General features: G+C 46.8%; 1 protein-coding gene across 1 annotated transcript in view; it reads right to left on the bottom strand.

Annotated features, from left to right (window-relative positions):
• Positions 1 to 4656: 4656 nt before the first annotated feature.
• Positions 4657 to 17208, bottom strand: part of ILDR2 (immunoglobulin like domain containing receptor 2) — a gene marked incomplete at both ends in the record, with an annotated part of 53155 nt that continues 40603 nt past the window's right edge. The window contains 4 exon segments of the mRNA XM_079697028.1: positions 4657 to 4692; positions 5981 to 6653; positions 7974 to 8190; positions 12082 to 12195. Coding sequence (XP_079553154.1) covers positions 4657 to 4692; positions 5981 to 6653; positions 7974 to 8190; positions 12082 to 12195 — 1040 coding nt within the window.

Raw genomic sequence — 17208 nt, 5'->3', positions numbered from 1 at the left:
CTAAAGCTCATGCTGCTGCTTAAAGCAGCTCCACACTATCCTTGCTCATCTCTGTTGTTAAAAGCTCCTTACTTGGAGCTTCACGGAGCGGCTTCCCAGGTGAAGAGAGGAAGGATACTGGCGGGAAAAAAACTAGGCACATTTTTCTTTAAGTACCTGGCCCCTATTTTGGTGAATCTGGATCTGTACATCTTATAAATCAATTTCAAACCCCTGTAAGATTGTGGCAGCATTTAAATCTGATGCTGGAAGGATATATAACATAGAATTTATTGTTTTTGCCCATCCCACTTTGGGTCTAAAGGCGGAGGTAGGTGTTGACCAGCCAGGCTGAAGATTTGAATGCTTCAAAAAGTGATTTATTTTTGCCAGTTCCCCAGTGGTCTCTTTTCTTTCTCTTCATGATCTAAGTTTTGCTCAGAATGACATCAAGGGAATGAGAAAACTACCTGTAATTCTTGTTCTCAGATCTGAGATGGTCACAACAGGATCTCTATTCTAGGACTGGGAACAACTGGAACAGCCTTCTGGGGCGTGCTCCCAGCCCTCCTTTCTCTCTGCCTCACACCGTTCTCCTACCCCTGGACCCTGGTGAACCAGTCACCGCCATCGTAGCCAGACTGCTGGGAGGTTCGCCACTGCCAGCCCCAAGGGAGAACGAGCGACCTCACCAGGACATTTGAAGAAAAAATTTTGAAGCCTGAGGAAGCCTCACGACCAAGTGTTTTCGGGCACACGATGAGGTATGATCTAGTGTAAGATTTCCCCAATACAAGTGATCATAGGACTCTCCTGAAATATGTGTTAAAAGTACAAATCCTAGCCCCAGACCCACCCCGTCAATCTCCCAGGCAGGGCCCAACAATACATTTTCAACAGCAATCAAGTAATTCATATGGTTAGGCAATCTGGGGAAACACTGATCCAACAGAAAAGACCCAATTAGGGTTTTGACTTCACTAATGGCAGCGATGGCTTATTTCTCCATCTATAAAGAAAAGAGGGGGTGAGTTACAACACTATCTGTGACCTTAGCCTCTCTCAAAGGCTGCCTAAGGTCTCATCAGATTACCTATAGGAAGTCTTTCAGACTATTTAGAAATATTTACAGATGTGGCTAGGTCTTTTCAGCGTGGAGAGCCGTGGGCTAGAGTGGCAGCCACTTCTCATGCCCAGTTTGCACAGTCCCGTGCCAGGTGCAGAGAATGGAGATGTGGCCATCATCTCTGCAAGACATTCTCTGCATTAGTGGAGGTGGACAGCAACACTCATGGCTGCAGAACTGAACCCCTGGAGAGCTCCCCCATGAGCACTAGGTCCAGCAAATGTCCCCAGCTTCCTCATAAGCCTCTGCATGGCCTAGAGAAGTTCATCTACCTGCCACCTGCATCCATGCCCCCTCATCCAACACGTCCCTGACTCAGCTGTGACTCACAGGCAAACACTCTCACGCGTCATCCCACTGGGGCCTCTGCTTTTCAACCCTCCCCATCCTAACTCACCTCTTTCAGCTCAGACTTTTTAATATTGGCTTTTCAGATCACTGAGCATATCTTTAAATAGGATGGATGGACAAACACACACAACACAAATATCAAAATATACCCATTTAAATTAAAAACCTTTAATTCTCTGGGTTTGTTGTAATTTATCCATACCAATATTTCATATTATATGCATAAAATCTCCCAGTTCTTTCTTGGGCATGTCTTATTCCCCCTATTCAATGGCAGGGTCCCATGGACAGAGACCAAGTCTTACACAAGTCTTATCTTGTACCCCCAATAACACCTAGGAAGGAAGCTCACATGTATAAGCACTTCCTATGCAGGACAGACTATTTAGGGGAGAAGAAACAGAAGGATGTGTTGAGAAAAGCTGGGGTGCCGAGGATGGCCAGCTTTGCCTCTACTTGTCCAGTCAACCTTATCTCCTGTCCACATACCCAGAAATGACTGTTTTCTCTCTCGACTGGAGGCCTGGAGGTCCGAATGATTTATGCAGCCCTTCAGAGGACAACCTGTTCCCATCTCCCCAGGTTATTTCAGTAACCTGTTATCACCTTTGTATTTTTTATTGTCTGTCTGTAGTTCTGTTGTCTGGGGACTGCAGGTTTCCAATTTTAATAATTCTTTCCCATGGCTCCCTTCAACCTTCACCAAAATCATACATGCCCCTAATAAAAGCAGTATTTTTGGTCTCTGCAGCTGGTGCTATGGGGCTCTTTGGTGGTGAATAGCCTGACACAGTGCTCAGTATAATGAGATAATAGCTACTGCAGCTACCCAAGATTCTCTAAAATTGCCTGAGCAAGTTGAAATCCAAAGCTGGTGACTAAGAAACGATGTTTTAATCATCTTTTCCATCGGAATCGGGGCCCAAAAAGACAGACTAGACCTAAAGCTTTCAGAGGCCAGGGACACCAGCAAGTCTAAAACTCAGCACCAGGGTTATGGCTTGTGTCTTCCAGCCCTTGGAAGTGCCAGCACTGGGCTGAACTGTTCTCCTGGTTCCACTCACACAGGCCAAGGCCACTGTGAAGTCTTTTGGCAGCCCAGTTCTCCCGCAGGCAATGATAACAACTCATCCTTCTGACCCTCACCTAGCCACTTCTTTATTTCATTGCACACATAGGACTGGTTTGGAAATGCCATGAATTAAATGGATACCAGAGGAATGGTACTCTGAGAAAAGGGCCTAGCTCCAGTCAGACAGTTCTGGAGAGACCAAGGAGATGCTGAAGAAGACGACTTTTTCAGAGGTTGTCCATGGATCCATAGATAGATGGACCGCTGCTGGGAGCAGAGGGATAGCGCCAAGCATCATCGTCCTCCAGTGATTTGACCCAACCATGTATCCCACCATAACAGTGTGGGATGAAAAGCTTTGACAAAGGTCTGTCAAAGAAAGTGGAGACTGAGAGATACCTAAGGTTAGATGGAGTCAGGGTTTCAGGGCTAAACATTCAGACAAGAAGAAAAAGCCAGTTTTTCCTTGAAGAGAAATGAACATTTAAAGAGTGCACCAACTTCTCATGCCTTGAGTAGGAATCAGCAATTTGGGCTGGGCTCAGGTAGGCAGTTCTTCTGTTGGTCTTGGCTGGGCTTCCTCCTGTGTTTGCAATCGGTCGAGAGTTGATAGGCTGCCAGTTAGGGTGATGGGGGTAACTGGGCCCCTTTCTCTCCTCATGCAGCACGCCAGCCCAGGCTCATTCACCTGGTGGTGACTGCAAGTTTCCCAAGAGCAGCAAGAGAGGACAAGCCCCATGCACAAGAACTTGTCAAGTCTCTGCTTGTGTCACATCTGTTATTGGGCCACTGGCCAAGTCAAATCACATGGCCAGTCCCAGATTCAAGGGGTTGAGAAACAGACTGCACCTCTTGATGAGAAGGGAAGAGTGGCCATTTTTCACAATCTATACAAATTACAAAATCCAGAGAGATCTAGCTTTGGGATTTAGGCAAAATCTATCATGTAGGCAAGGGTGGAAGTAGGAAGTGCTCCTTCCTGAGAAAGGAAGGATAATCTCTCTCATCTCCCAAGAGCATCCAGAGTGGCAGCCTGGTGAGGCCAGGGTCCCACACTCAGGTGTCCTGGAATGACGAAGCTGGGATGGCAGGAACAACTCATGGTAAACGAAGTATAAAACACACAGAAGATCCAGGGGAGTCTGTGGGGGAAGTGGCCCATATTCAAATTATAATGAGACAATATATTCTTTTCTTCTTAGATTCCTTCTCATTCTTCTCTATTTTGCATCACTGTCTTCTCCTCTTTTTCTCCCTCTTCTCTTTCATGTGTATATTTTAATCATGTATCAAAAGGCACCTGATGACAAACTAATCAGAGTGCAGAGGGAGGCAGGGCTCTGCGTGTGGCACCAAAACCTGTGGTGAGTCCAGGAGAGGGGAGGACAGGTAGAGCCCTTGATGTCCAAGACTCAGACGTCGCTGTGCCAAAAGAGAAAAAGCAGTTCATGTTCTCAGGATGGAAGAAGAAATACCACTTCAACAGCTCTTGCTTTGTTCCAGCCACTCAGGAACTGTCATTCAGAACAGTACACTGAAGTCATTTCTGTGATTGTCCCACAGGTCACTGTCGCTGAGCTCACCACAGGCCTGATTTCAGTGTAACAACAGTCATTGACTAGTGACTGGGAGGTAATGGGGCTAAAAGGTATACTTTGTCTGAAGCTATCTTCCTCTGTCAGTGAACCCCTTCTAACAGTAGTAATCAATTCTGTCTCTAAGCACAGCACAGGAGGTATAGAAAAGCAGACTGTAGGTATAGGCATTATCTGGAAGTTAGCAGTCCAGAGCTAACTCCCTTTCAGAATTGGAAAAGGAATCCTGGTTTGGCTAAGGAAGGAGATCGGGCAGGATGAACTCTGTGGGTGAGAAACTCCATGTGTGGGAATGTGCTCACACGTAGTTGTTTTCTTGATACGTTTCTCAAACTAGTTAGATGGGCACTGAGGTTTGCAATCCGCCTCCCTTAAAGGCTGTCCCCCCATCCCTTGCCAAAGCAAACATCAACAAATCTTCCAAGGTGGTGGCCAGAGAAGGTCCCGGGCCTGCTGCTTCTTGGATTTGTGTCTTGTTCCCGTTTTCTGCTTCTGATTTCTAGTCATCCAGAGAGTTGTCTTGAAAACAAACATCAGACCACAAGGGACATCCTGGTTGGAAAGTCACTCTGGGGGGAAGAGCAGGAAGAGCCTGATTAAAGAAACCCAACCCGACACAACAGATGGTTCCCTGGGCAGAGTCCACACCTGTTCAGAGCCTGGCACACCCTGACTTTTAGGGCATTTCATTAGGCTTGTGACTACTGTCCCTAAGCCTTAACTGGTGCTGAAGACAACACACATCTCATGAAACTTAGTCCCATGGCCACAGAATAACTTCTCACCCCTTTAAGGATAACTAAAATGTTTACAGTTCCACAACAGTTAGTGCAGATGGTGTACCATAAACCTGATATCACTTGAAAGTTCCTTCCCTTCACACAGTACTTTTGGTCATCACAGTTTTTGTTTTGGAGGGGTTCATAATCATGCCAGAACCTTTTTCTGTTCATGTTCTCTCCCCATACTACACACTAAAGAAAATGTCCAGCTTGGAATCATGAAAAACAAAATGGCGGGAGAGGCGGGGTAACTGAGGAGGGGGCATAAGCATCCGGGCTTGGAGAGTGGCCTCTGGAGTACAAAGGCACCTTGGAAACCCACATCTGTGACTGTCCCCCAACAACCTCTGAAGTCACATTTGGGGGCTGAGGGATGGAACAGGCTGCTCTTGGCGTTTAGAAAGAAAACAAAGTCTAAATAAGGCCATTTACAGAAGAGACAATTAGTTGGGCAGGGACTGAAAGATTTCCTTCACATATACAGGGCATAGGATAGTTTACACTCAATAAAACGTCAAAGGAAAAAAGAAGTCAGCTGTCCTTCATGATCACCCATGGCTACTAACCTCGGGAATGTGGACTCTTTGGGGCATTTGATGCAAGTTACAAACCCTCACCCTAAAGGGGATAAGGGAGGGAGAGGAAGGCACATCTAAGCATGCATAGAGCATAGATCGTCTGCACGCAGACCTCAGAAGCCCACCTAAAGGCCTGTGGTAGTAATGACCCCTAGAAACCCTGATGCTAGAAACCCTGAAGCTTCTTAAAGCTCGTCATTAATGCCCTCGAATACCCTACACCTACGCACCTGCTACTTCTGCCTTTTTTCAATGCTCCAGGGGCCCACACTCACTTACTTCACCTGGTCCTGGATAGAGGGAAGCGGGGAACAAACCAGCCTGACACCTGCGTTCCCCAAGCAGGAGGACCCGCTCCCTCCACCTGGGCCCCACTAGGCATCTGGGGCAGGGCCCTCCTTCTCAGCTCTCCATCCTCCCCAGCCCCGCGGCTCCTGGACAGGGATCGTGCCCGCTGACTCCCCGCCCAGACCCCGTGGAGGCTGCCTGGGCCTCACCGTCTTCTTGGCGGGTTCCTTCTTCCTCTTCTTCTCCGAGTTGCTGTGGTAGGGCAGGTCACGGCCGCGGTAGGACGGGCCCCGGCTGAGCTCGCGCTCGCTGTAGGGAGGCAGCGCGTCGTCGGGCGCGTCCTCCTCTTCGCCCTGCGGCGTTCCCTCCTTGTAGGTGGACGGCGGCGACCAGGCGTAGTAGGAGGCGCTGCGCGGGCCGAGCTGCGCGCTCCGCTTGGACGGCGTCTCGAGGCTGCCTCCGCGGCTGGCGCCCTCGGGCAGCGCCTGCCGCTCCACCCCGGCGCCCCGGAACGAGTGGTCGTACTTGGGCGCGGCGCCCGGCGTGCGACTCACCAGGCGGGGCAGGTGTGCGTCGTCGGGCGGCCGCCGGCGCGGGGGGCTGTAGGACCAGCCGCGGTCCGCGTCGGTCAGGGGCTCCCGGCTGCGGCTCCGCTGCCCGTAGTACTCCTCCAGCGAGCCGTCCTGGTAGAAGCCCCCGTGCGCCCGCGCCTCTGAGCGCTCGAAGCGGCTCCCGCCCCGGGCCTCGTGGTTGTTGCCGTCCGCCCTGCGGGACCGCGGGCCGTAGGAGTCAGCGAAGGCCGCCAGCTCGTCCATGGAGATGGCCGGTACCCCGGTGGCGAAGTTCTTCCGCGACAGCATCTCGGATTTGGAGCGCTGCTGGCTGCGGGCAGAGGAGGCGCTGGTCAGTCCAGGTAAGCCGTGCGCGAGGCAGGGAGCTTGAGCGGGGATCTAAGGGCCCCTGTCGTGTCTGGGGCCTCTGTCAGGAGACCGAGGTCCGAACCACGGCTCCGCTCCTGGCTGGAGGAATCACCTTGGGCATCTCTCACGCCTCAGAATCAACAAACAACAAGCTCAAGGCGGCCACGCCCATCTCGAGTGTTAGTGTTAAGGATCAAGATGGGATTGTGTGGATAAAAATACTTCGTGATCTACACGGTGCTGAAACACACGTTGGGCCTTCTTTTGGCCCTTATGATGTGACCTCTGGTTGACAGCCTCCTGACTCCCTCCTCACACCCTCAAAGCCAGCGTGGGTGATGTGGGCCTGCAGTACACACAGCGGTGGCCCACGGAGTCCCTGTAATATTTGGTGACAAACAGAGGCCTTTTCCTTCCTCAGAGCCGAGGGCAAGTTACCTCTTGGGGTGGCAGGCAAGAGGGAGCCTGCAGTTGGTTCTCTGAGAGAAAAGCAATATCTACTGCCCCTCAAGATACAGGATAGGTGAGTGGGGAAGGTGCTATCCAGTGGGCACTGGCTACACAAAACTGGACAGACAACTTGGCCGCCCCGCATTCATTGGCCATGTGACCCAGGGTAAGTTCCTTAGCATTTGTAAGTTTCAGTTTCTCCAACTTAAAATGGTACCTCCTTTTTAGAATTATGAGACTCAAATGCAACAGTATAACACGTTTGGCATTTGACCTTTCACAAAACAAATGATCAAAAATGACGGAGGTGGGCTTCCCTGGTGGCGCAGTGGTTGAGAGTCCGCCTGCCGATGTAGGGCACACGGGTTCGTGCCCTGGTCCGGGAAGATCCCACATGCCACGGAGCGGCTGGGCCCGTGAGCCATGGCCGCTGAGCCTGCGCGTCCGGAGGCTGTACTCCGCAACGGGAGAGACCACAGCAGTGAGAGGCCCGCGTACCGCAAAAAAAAAATGATGGAGGTGATGGGTGGGGTTTTTTAGAGGTTATAGGATAAAACATGAGAAGAGCAGAGAAATGTTAGCAAGGTTCATTAAGGGGTCCAGAGTACCCTCTTCAGAGAGCCTTGAGTGATTACTTCTGCACATGGTGTCCCAAGTGTTCCCTTGCTTAATAAATGTGGGAAAGGGATGTTCAACAGAGAGACGTGGCAGGATAACCTAGAAGGGCAGACAGAGATGCTGTTGGATCACAGCAGCCTCAGATGCACCCTGCCTCCCAGCTCCTGCCCCCTCACGCCCAGCACCAGCGTTGCCCTGCCACAGCCATCTTCACCTGTGCCTGAAGCTCTCCAGATCCTCTTTGTTATACTCCATGGCCGAGGGCCCCCGGCTTGCCCCGCTGCTGCCTCGCATGACACCTGACCAGTAGTCAGGATTGCTTTCCAAGTCCCCAGACACAGGGAACTGTTTGCTTCGCATCTGATGGTAAGACTGGCGGAAACTGCTGTCTTCCTCATGCAGGGAGCTGAGTTCCGAGATGGTGTTGTTATCTGCAGGGACAAAAACCCAGGCATGACAGAGCTTCCTACCCATAGAACAGAATGGGAACTCGGTTAACGGCTGAGACTAGAGGCTTTGGGAAACTCCCACCCGAGGGCCTCAATCCTGTCCAGGGTGGGTTGTAGACCTGAACTAGTGGTATTTGTGTTCTTAGCTCAGCAGGAACTGGCTCCAGCTAGAAGCCCACTTGCCTACAGAGAGGGAGGCTTCCTACATGCTCTGTTCTTGGAATAGGAAAACAATTGTTATTGTTCCACCTAAGGCAGGCTTCCCAGAATTTGGGCTCTCTACAGCTGGTCTCCTCCTAATACATCAGCCTCCTTGCTCAAATGTTTTTCTTCTTGTTGTTTAATTTGGTGATGAGCCATGATGATCCCAGGCATGAGGCAAAAGGGGCAAAAAGAGAGAGAAGCCACAGACCACAGGATCTTCCCTACTGTTGGCTGAGTCCCCAGATGGGGCCTTCGGAGTCAGTGCTACACCCCCGCTTTAGACGCACCCCATTCCAGCTTCCTGCAGTTGTGCCCCTCCCCACAGAGTGAGGAGTCCACAGGGCCAAGGGGGTGTACACACCTAGTGGCCATCCACCCCCCTTCTGGATGTTCATCCAGGAACCTAGACTATCTTCCCCAAACAATACCAAGTCCATTTCCAGGGCCTGAGTAGACCTCTTCCACTCCCCCAAAGAGTATGGGGCCATGGGTGGCCAGGGCAGCTGTTTGGAGGTGCGGAAAGGAAAGGGGAAGGTTGGGCTGCACTTAGGGCTTCTGGGCCTCCACTTATACTCTGGTCCTAGCCCAAAAATGTAAAGAGGGAGGGGATGGTCACAGCCTTCTCATTTCCTAGGGTGGCCTAAGTAGCTTTTGACAAAAGCACTTGTGAATAAGGACCAGAGAGTCACGGTCTGGAAAGAAACAAAAGAAAAAAGAAACTATTTATTTATAAAACTTTGAAATGGGTTGAATTTCACATTATTTAAAAAATAAATCTAGCGAATCTATTTGTAATGTAACTGAATCCATTCGTTTTCCAAAAATCCTTTGAACTTCAAACTGTTATCAAAATCAACATTTATAAGGTGTAGGGCCTCGCTGCTGAGCAAGAGGTAAACCGAGATCAGATGTGGGAAGCACAAATGTGTGTCTCAGTTTCCCCTCTACCTCGTCTCCTCCCTATATCCCCAATGGTCCTTAGAGGAGCAGAGAATTTTTGCTGGTTCCCACCCATGAAGGGAAGGGAGGGTCTCCCCCCACAGCATAAACACAGCCTCCTTGTCGTGTTTTACCAGGACACAAGGCTGACCAGGAATGCCGTTCAGTTCGGTCATGTGATCAGCTGGTTTTGAATTAGAATCTAATTATAAGCCTCTTCTGCCCCGTAAGGAGAATGGACTAGTCTGTGCCTATTTTAAAGGAAAACAACTCAGATCCTATTGATTAATCAAATCTAGAGCCGTTCTTTTCTTATGATCCTAGCAGACTCCAATCTCCCAGGAACCATACAGAAGAGAGCCTTAAAATGCACCAAGTGTGCTTACTGAAAAGTGACATTATTTATTCAGACCTTTCCTTAAACTTCAGGGAATAATGGACAGTTTTCATTTCTCCAGATACTAAGGGCTAGCTTTGTTTCACCATTCATATGATGGATAGTCCGGGCTGTGTGCTGCTCTAAAGTTTCTGCCACAGTGAGTATGAACATCAACATTCCCCACTTCACAGACACCTAATAATGGAACTCTAGAGCAGGATAGGCAAACTTTTTCTGTAAAGGGCCAGATAGTAAATATTGTAGGCTTTGCAAGCCATACTGTCACAACTATTCAACTCTGCCATTGCAACATGAAAGGAGTCATAAGTAATACAGAAGTGGATTGGCATGGCTGTGTTCCAAGAAAATTTACTTGCAAAAACAGGAGGTGGAACATATGTGCCCTGGGAGCTGTAGTTTCCTGATTCCAGACTGAAATATCCTAAGAGCCACCCCCTGTTTACAACGGGCAGGCGAATGAGGATCACACTGGCTGGGAAATTCATGGGCCTGACCCTGAAACTCCTATTTCTTACAGAATCTATTACTCCCTTGCCGCACCTGAAACTAAGAGACTCATTTTATGATGAGATCTTCAAGAGTGTCCTGTGTCCATGATCCACCCCAGGGTTTACTTTACTCTTCAGGAATAGAAGCTCTCAAACTAAAGAGAACTAGATTCCTACTTCATCTCTGTGCAGTTATGGTAATGTCAACCTGCAGGTACAGGAGTGCCGGGCTCCAGTTCTGGCCCCGACACTGAGCACTGGCACTGGTTACTTTCCCTCTCTGCCTCCCTTGCCTCTTCCGTAAAATGAGGGAGGTAGATTCAACAGCCTCAGTCTCTTCCAGCTCCAACATCCTAAAGTCCTATGAGTTAGAAGGCTGTGGTCTTTGACTAGAAACTGCCGCTGCAGCTATGGCACCATCCACAGTTGGCTCCAAAGTTTCTAGTTTAACAAAAGGGCACAGGACGGGAATCAGAAGAGCTGGGTTCTAGTCCTGATCCTATCACTTCAACCCTCTCGGCTTCTGTTTCCTCATCTGTCGACCCAGGCCATCCCTTGGACTCTAAGATTCCTTGGTCATTACCTTATGGCCAGCCAGCCCTTGGAGACCACTTTAATCCAGGCAGACAGAAGACATCACCTAAACTGGGATCCACCCTTTATTTTCAACCTCCGTTTTTCACTTTTTCTGTGTGTGTGAGATTCACAGATTTCCTCCATGGGCTCTTTCTCCTTGATCTCTGACTATCTCTGTCTCTGTCCCCTTACAGGGATCCATGACAACACTGTTACAACTAGCTTGTCAAGTGCAGTGACATCTGCATTCCTGACATTCCAATCTGGAGATGGTCTTTTTATAACCAGTGTGGTGGGTGGAGGCAGCAATGGATGCAACTCAGACAGGATGAAATTAGAATTGCAAACTGGGAGGAATATGTTGTCTTTAATCTGAATAAAGCTCCTCTAGTCTGGGACTGTTTCCCCAACAATGCCATCAAGTCTCTCGTTGATTCCAAGGCGAGGAGGGTTCAAAGAGAGAAACGTAGTGACCTCACTCCCAGGCCTGCCAGCACCCTCTGATAATTAGCCTGTCCGTGTCAGACCTGCCCTGTGTTGCCTCTCATGATAGATGGTAATTTGGAATCCAAGTCAAGAATCAGCTGCAAAGTCTCCAAGGGCTGTGGGTGAGTTAAGGGTTGGGGCCCTGACACCTACAGACTCAGTAATTAAAACCTTCTTTTGACTAGGGGGGCAGTCTCTTTGCTTGCCCCTCAGCCTCTGCTGCTGGGCATCTCAAAGGAATGTAGGCCTCTTTTTTACGAGATTTCTTTGGCAGACTTGCTCTTTCACTTTCACTGATACGGCAAGTCGGGCAGCTGGACTGTCATTCAATGCTAGGGCCTTTCATGTTGGAAAAAACTGATACTCAAGCTTCCACATCCTAAGTCATTATTTTGAATATATTTTAAAGGGAGTAGTAGAGAAAGGCTGTTTTAATAAAATATTTCCAACCCCAGGATTGCACGGCCCCAGCAGTACTGACTGCCCCATGGAGAGACACAGCAGGAACCAAGATGGTACATGATTGCTCTATTCTTTTTTTTTTTTATTCTATTATGGTTTATTACAGGATATTGAATATAGTTCCCTGGGATTGCTCTAGTCTTCATACCAGAATCCCTTTTTTCTTTCCTCTATGTACTCAAAGCTACTTTCTTTAGGGTGGTATCACCAGCACCCCTACTAGTTCTGACCCTGAAAGCTCAGGCCTGCCCACGTATGGTCACCCCCAAATCCCCTTTAGCACGATGCACAGATCACGTAAAACTAACAGATGCTCACATCTGCCTCTCATCCTTCTGGCTGGATCAAACTGAGCCAGCTCCTTCTCGACATAGTATAGGACCTTCATGGAGTCTCTCTCTTTGTCAGCTTGGATCCGGTAACCTTTGCGAACTGTTGAGAAACAGACAAGAAGGTGAGGTGAAAAAAATCAGGAGAAGGCAGCTTCCATTTATTTTACCAAGTAGAAAACATGGGTCCCACTAATAACAACTCTTTTTGAAATCACCCAGAAATAGTAACCTGTAGTTCTATATATGGAACCATACACGAGATCCCCTTTATCAGATGGTTCCATTAGAATGGAGGATTGGCAGGTCAACAACAAAATTCTATTACAGTATATTTTTAGTCATTTGTTAACCTCTGCTTCCTACCTCCTGACCTCTTACAGCTCTACTTAAAGCTCATCTTCTCAAAGTTTGGGGGAGGACACTCACACTAGAAAAAGACCACTTTCTAGACTAGGGCCGCAGATCACTCTACAGTCTGAGGATCATACCTTCACCTGGTGGAAGCACACGTAGCTTTAAAACAGATACCCAAACGTCAGGGACCTTGACACAGGTGGCCTAAAAGCCTCTAGTTGCTTGGGAGATTGTGCAAAAATTCCATAACTAGGTGACGCATAAGAGCTAATATTAGATTATAGGCTTTATACACATTAATACAAAATAAAATGCAAAATACACGGATTACTAATTATGGTTCCATTATTATCTCTTTAGCATTTTCCTCTTAGGAAAGGGATTACCATATTTTTGACATGATTAATTCAACCTGCTGCTAGGTGGTTACAGGCAGGTGTTATTTTCAGGGCTTAATAAAAAACAAAACTAAAGCATGAGAGATAATACCATCTCCTACATTCCCATCACTCATATTGTCAGGGACAAAGGCTGTTGAAGCCCCATGTCACTTAAGCATCAGTCGAGTCCAATACCAGCCCCAAGGGTGACCAGACGCGGGCAGGTCCAATCTTCACAGATAAGAGAAAGAGAAAACAAGAAAGGGTGAAAGGAATGGGATGGGAACAGAACAATAAGGGTAATAGACAACACTTAACTGGGCACTGAAATGTGCGAGGTACTGTGCTAAATGCTCTACATGGACATTGATTCCTCACAACTACGTAAGGAAGTTAACTGTTAGTAGCCACATTTCATGGTTGAGGACACTTTGGCTCAGAGAGGTTTTATAACTTGCTCAGGAATAAGTGGTACTTCTGGGACTGGAACCTTGTAGTCTGACTGAAGCCCAACCATACTGGGCATCTTGCCTCTCTGGAGTCTAGGAGCAGAGACAGTATGGAGAGATAGGAGGGGAAGACAAAAAGGAAGAGCCCAGAGTAGAAAATGTTCTTAGGTGTGCCATAGGCAGTGTCATCTGAGGCACGGTCCTACCTTACAGCCCGTCAGGACTGTACAGTGGGATGGAAGCAAATGACCCACCTCCAATATTCTCTGTTCCCAGCGTAGGGCAAATACCATAAAGAAACCATATGACTGCATGCACCTCTGGAGTAAATCCTGCTTTCTGCACTCTGGTCATGTTACCCTGGCTGTGGACAGAGCCCCACACACAAGCATGTACATGGAAGATTAAAATATCATCTTCCACAGACTCTAATCACAGCCCTGGCATTGAAGACTGGGAAGACGCCCACACATCCATTTGCAGGTGCACTGGTTTTCTATATGAGAACAGGATGGGCAGTCCACATTCAGCTCCAATTGTGGAATTACTTAAAAAAAAATTAACGAATCTCAGCACACGCTTTTTAGTACACCTTCTCCTGGAGGTTAGATCCATAATCCCTACGCAGAAGCAATTATTAGCAGAAATGATTTTATTTATCAAGCTACACACTCTTCCATCTCTGCAGAGGTGTTTACATAGTACAGACAGTTCACATAAAATGCAATTATCCCACGGAACTGCTATGTCTGTTCTGAGGCAGTTATGTCTGATGGATGAAACACAGGGCTGGGAAATGGGGAACTGGGCATCTTGTAGGCATGCCGCTGGATTTACTGAGGGACCTCATATAAGTGGTGACCTATCCAGGACTCAGTTTTCATGTCTGTAAGATACAGCTAATACTTTTCACCTTTTAAATAATCTCATAGGGAAAAGACAAATATATAAACCAAAAAGAAAAAGAAAAAAGAAAGGAGACAACAAATACCAAATCAGTGGAGTACTTTGAGTTCTCTGTAATTATTAGGGGCAGCTCAAATGACACCTCATCCAAAAGGCTTTCTTTTTCTCTATCTAGAAAAGTTCTTTCCCTTCTCTCTCTATCCCACTCCTAACTTACAAATCATTTACCTTGAACTCTCATCATGGCCCTTAATATATTCTCATTGGTTTCAAATGATTTGTATAAATGTCTAATCTTCCCAAAGATTCTTGAGGGAAAAGAATGCTTATCATTCTAGCTCAGTGTAAAGCCCAGGATGGTGCTCTATACATAGTATGCACTTAAATGTTTGCTTGAGCTGACTTGGTGCCAGCCTGGGGCTGGGGGTAGGGTTAATGCTTTCTTTAGAAAGAGTATTTTCAGTAGTTTCCCCGTCTAGATTGTAAACTTCCTGAGGTCAAGGACCAGTTCTCTCTGTTTATCTCTGCATCCTGAGCACCTAGCATAGAACCTGACACATTGCAGACACTCAAAACACATGTGTTTGTATGAATGAATGAATGAAAATCAGGAATAAAAAATTACAAAGAATTACAAAATAAGGCAGAAAAGGCCATGTGATGGGTTTGTTGGAGAATTTTCACCAGGAAGGGAAAGGCTTGAATGGTAGCTTGAGGGAGCAGCAAGGTTTAGGTAAGATTTGTTGTTTTATTGATGATTATTTTTTAGAAAAGAAAATGAGCATGTTTATAGGCATTAGGGAAGGGTCTACTCTACCTGCAGCTGTGGCTTTATCTAGGTGTTCTTAATATGTGAAGCACTGTATGGCAAACATTCAGTAATACTGAGATAAAGGGGGGAAGAGTATTGCTATAGGGAACAATGTACCAGCTGTCCCCTGGCAATGAGAGATCGCTGCCATCCTGAGCAACAGCTGGAAACTGCTCCCTTAACTGCAACTTGGACCGGCGCTTAGATTGCTTTCTGTGTCATTATAACAAATTGCACTCCTCATTATGAGACAGATTTGATCATGTATGCATAAGTTATCATGCCCCTGAAAAGTTACAGTAACTATTCACAGCCTCAAATGACAATGGCAGCTTCGCCTTTCAGTACTGGCACTGTACTAGATACTTTCAGCTTTGATTTCTCAGTCACACCAGCTCGTGACTTCAGAAATCTTAATCCCTCTACTTTGTCAAAAAGGACAGAGGCAGAGTACTGATGTTTAGACTTTAGAGGCATCATCCGCTTGGTTTCAGTAGCTAAAAAGCTAGGCACTTCTCCCTTTAAGAGGTGTTGGTTTTCCTTTTTTTAATTGAAAGCTGTATATTCGATGGGTGACACACTATAACTAATTCTCTCATCATGGTAGAACCTGGCTCTGTGTCACGTATATGCTCAGGAGCACAGAAAACCTTTCTTGATCTCTCCAAGCAGATGAGACTTTTCCTTCTCTGAGCTGGCATCAGAGAACAGTCTTATCATATGCTCCTTTCTATTTTTCACCCATTTGATTTCCATTTACAAGCCCCCAGAAACCACTCTGCTGGACCGTAAACTCCTTGAGAGAAAATTTGTATGCATTCATTAAATTTTTCTTGATTTGAAAACAAATAGAATGGTGTCAAGCCAAATTTTTATCTGTAATTTGTCTGAAGATCAGAGAACTCTCTGATGTGTGGTGATATTTTTATAAGAAATGTCCTACATTATTGTCCAAAGACCAGCATTTTTTGGAAAATGACTTTTTTCCTGGTGATATTTCAGTGTAGGGTCGATGGATGATTTATTTCTCTTTTGAAGTTCAGTCTGGTGCAAGTCCTTTGGTTGGTGTGGATTTTCATACTTCAGCTCCTCTAATTTATTAGCCTTGCCAACTTTGATTTTTACTGGAGAGGGACTATTGGGATATTCATTTTGATGCCAAACTATAATTTCAAAAATTCTTATTGTTAAAAGATTTGAGTTGATACTTCTGACCCAATTAAGGCTCAACTATTTTTCAGCTAATTTCCCCTTTAAAGCCAAATCCAATTTGTAAAACTTGCAAAAGAAGTCTGTAAGGTAGATATCCATGGATATAGCCTTGTTCTTCCTGTCCTATCTTAATAAGCTAAGGAAGGCTGTTTATGGATAATGGAACAGCTGCCAGATTCCACCCCCAGGGTGACAGCAGCTCAGTTGTGGGAGAAGTGATGCTTAAAATTTGCATATTCTCTGTATACATACAGTAGGCATATATATAGACACATATCCTTATTAGTTTGAAAAATGACATTTCAGAACCCTACTTGCCTACTCAATTCTTTTGCAAGAAGGATGAGTGGAGACCAGGTAGATGTGAAAATAAAATGGATTCAAGCAAGGGAAAAGATAATTGCATTAATCAAGGTGGGAGATGATGGTGGCAATGACTAGGATAGTTGAGTAGAGATGGACCAATTCAAGGTTATTTTGAGGTCCAATCTGAAGGACTTGGTGACCAGTTGGATGAGAGAAGTGAGGGAGAGGAAGAGATAAGGATCAAGTCCCTGCTTCTGATTTGGGCTACTAAGTAGATAACAGTGCCATCCACTGAAAATAAGAAATGTAGGAGTTGGTTTGAGGTTGAGAAACAGCAGATTAATTCCATTTCCTAGATAGATGTTGAGCTGGAAATACCTGTAATACATTAAGGTGGATATGTCCAGAAGGCAGGTGGATATATGGGACTGAGGAACAGGAGGATGGAGATAAAGACTGGCAGTCATCAGCATATAGATGATGACTGAGGCCATGGACTAGATATGATTTCCCAGAGAGAGGACCCTGCACAAACAGGAACACCAGCATCTGGGGGATGTGTAGAGAAAGAACAGCCAGCATATAGTGAAAATGGTTGGAAAAACTACAGAGTACAGTGTTGAGGAGGGCAAAGAAATATGAGTGCGTTGTCAGGGGTGGCAAGTGCTTTTGAGAAGTCAAGGGGGCAAGCTTTG

This window comes from Hyperoodon ampullatus (assembly GCF_949752795.1).
Source record: "Hyperoodon ampullatus genome assembly, chromosome: 2".
NCBI classification, from domain to species: domain Eukaryota; kingdom Metazoa; phylum Chordata; class Mammalia; order Artiodactyla; family Ziphiidae; genus Hyperoodon; species Hyperoodon ampullatus.
The sequence above is the reverse complement of the archived record's forward strand: the minus strand, read 5'-3'. Positions and strand labels throughout refer to the sequence as shown.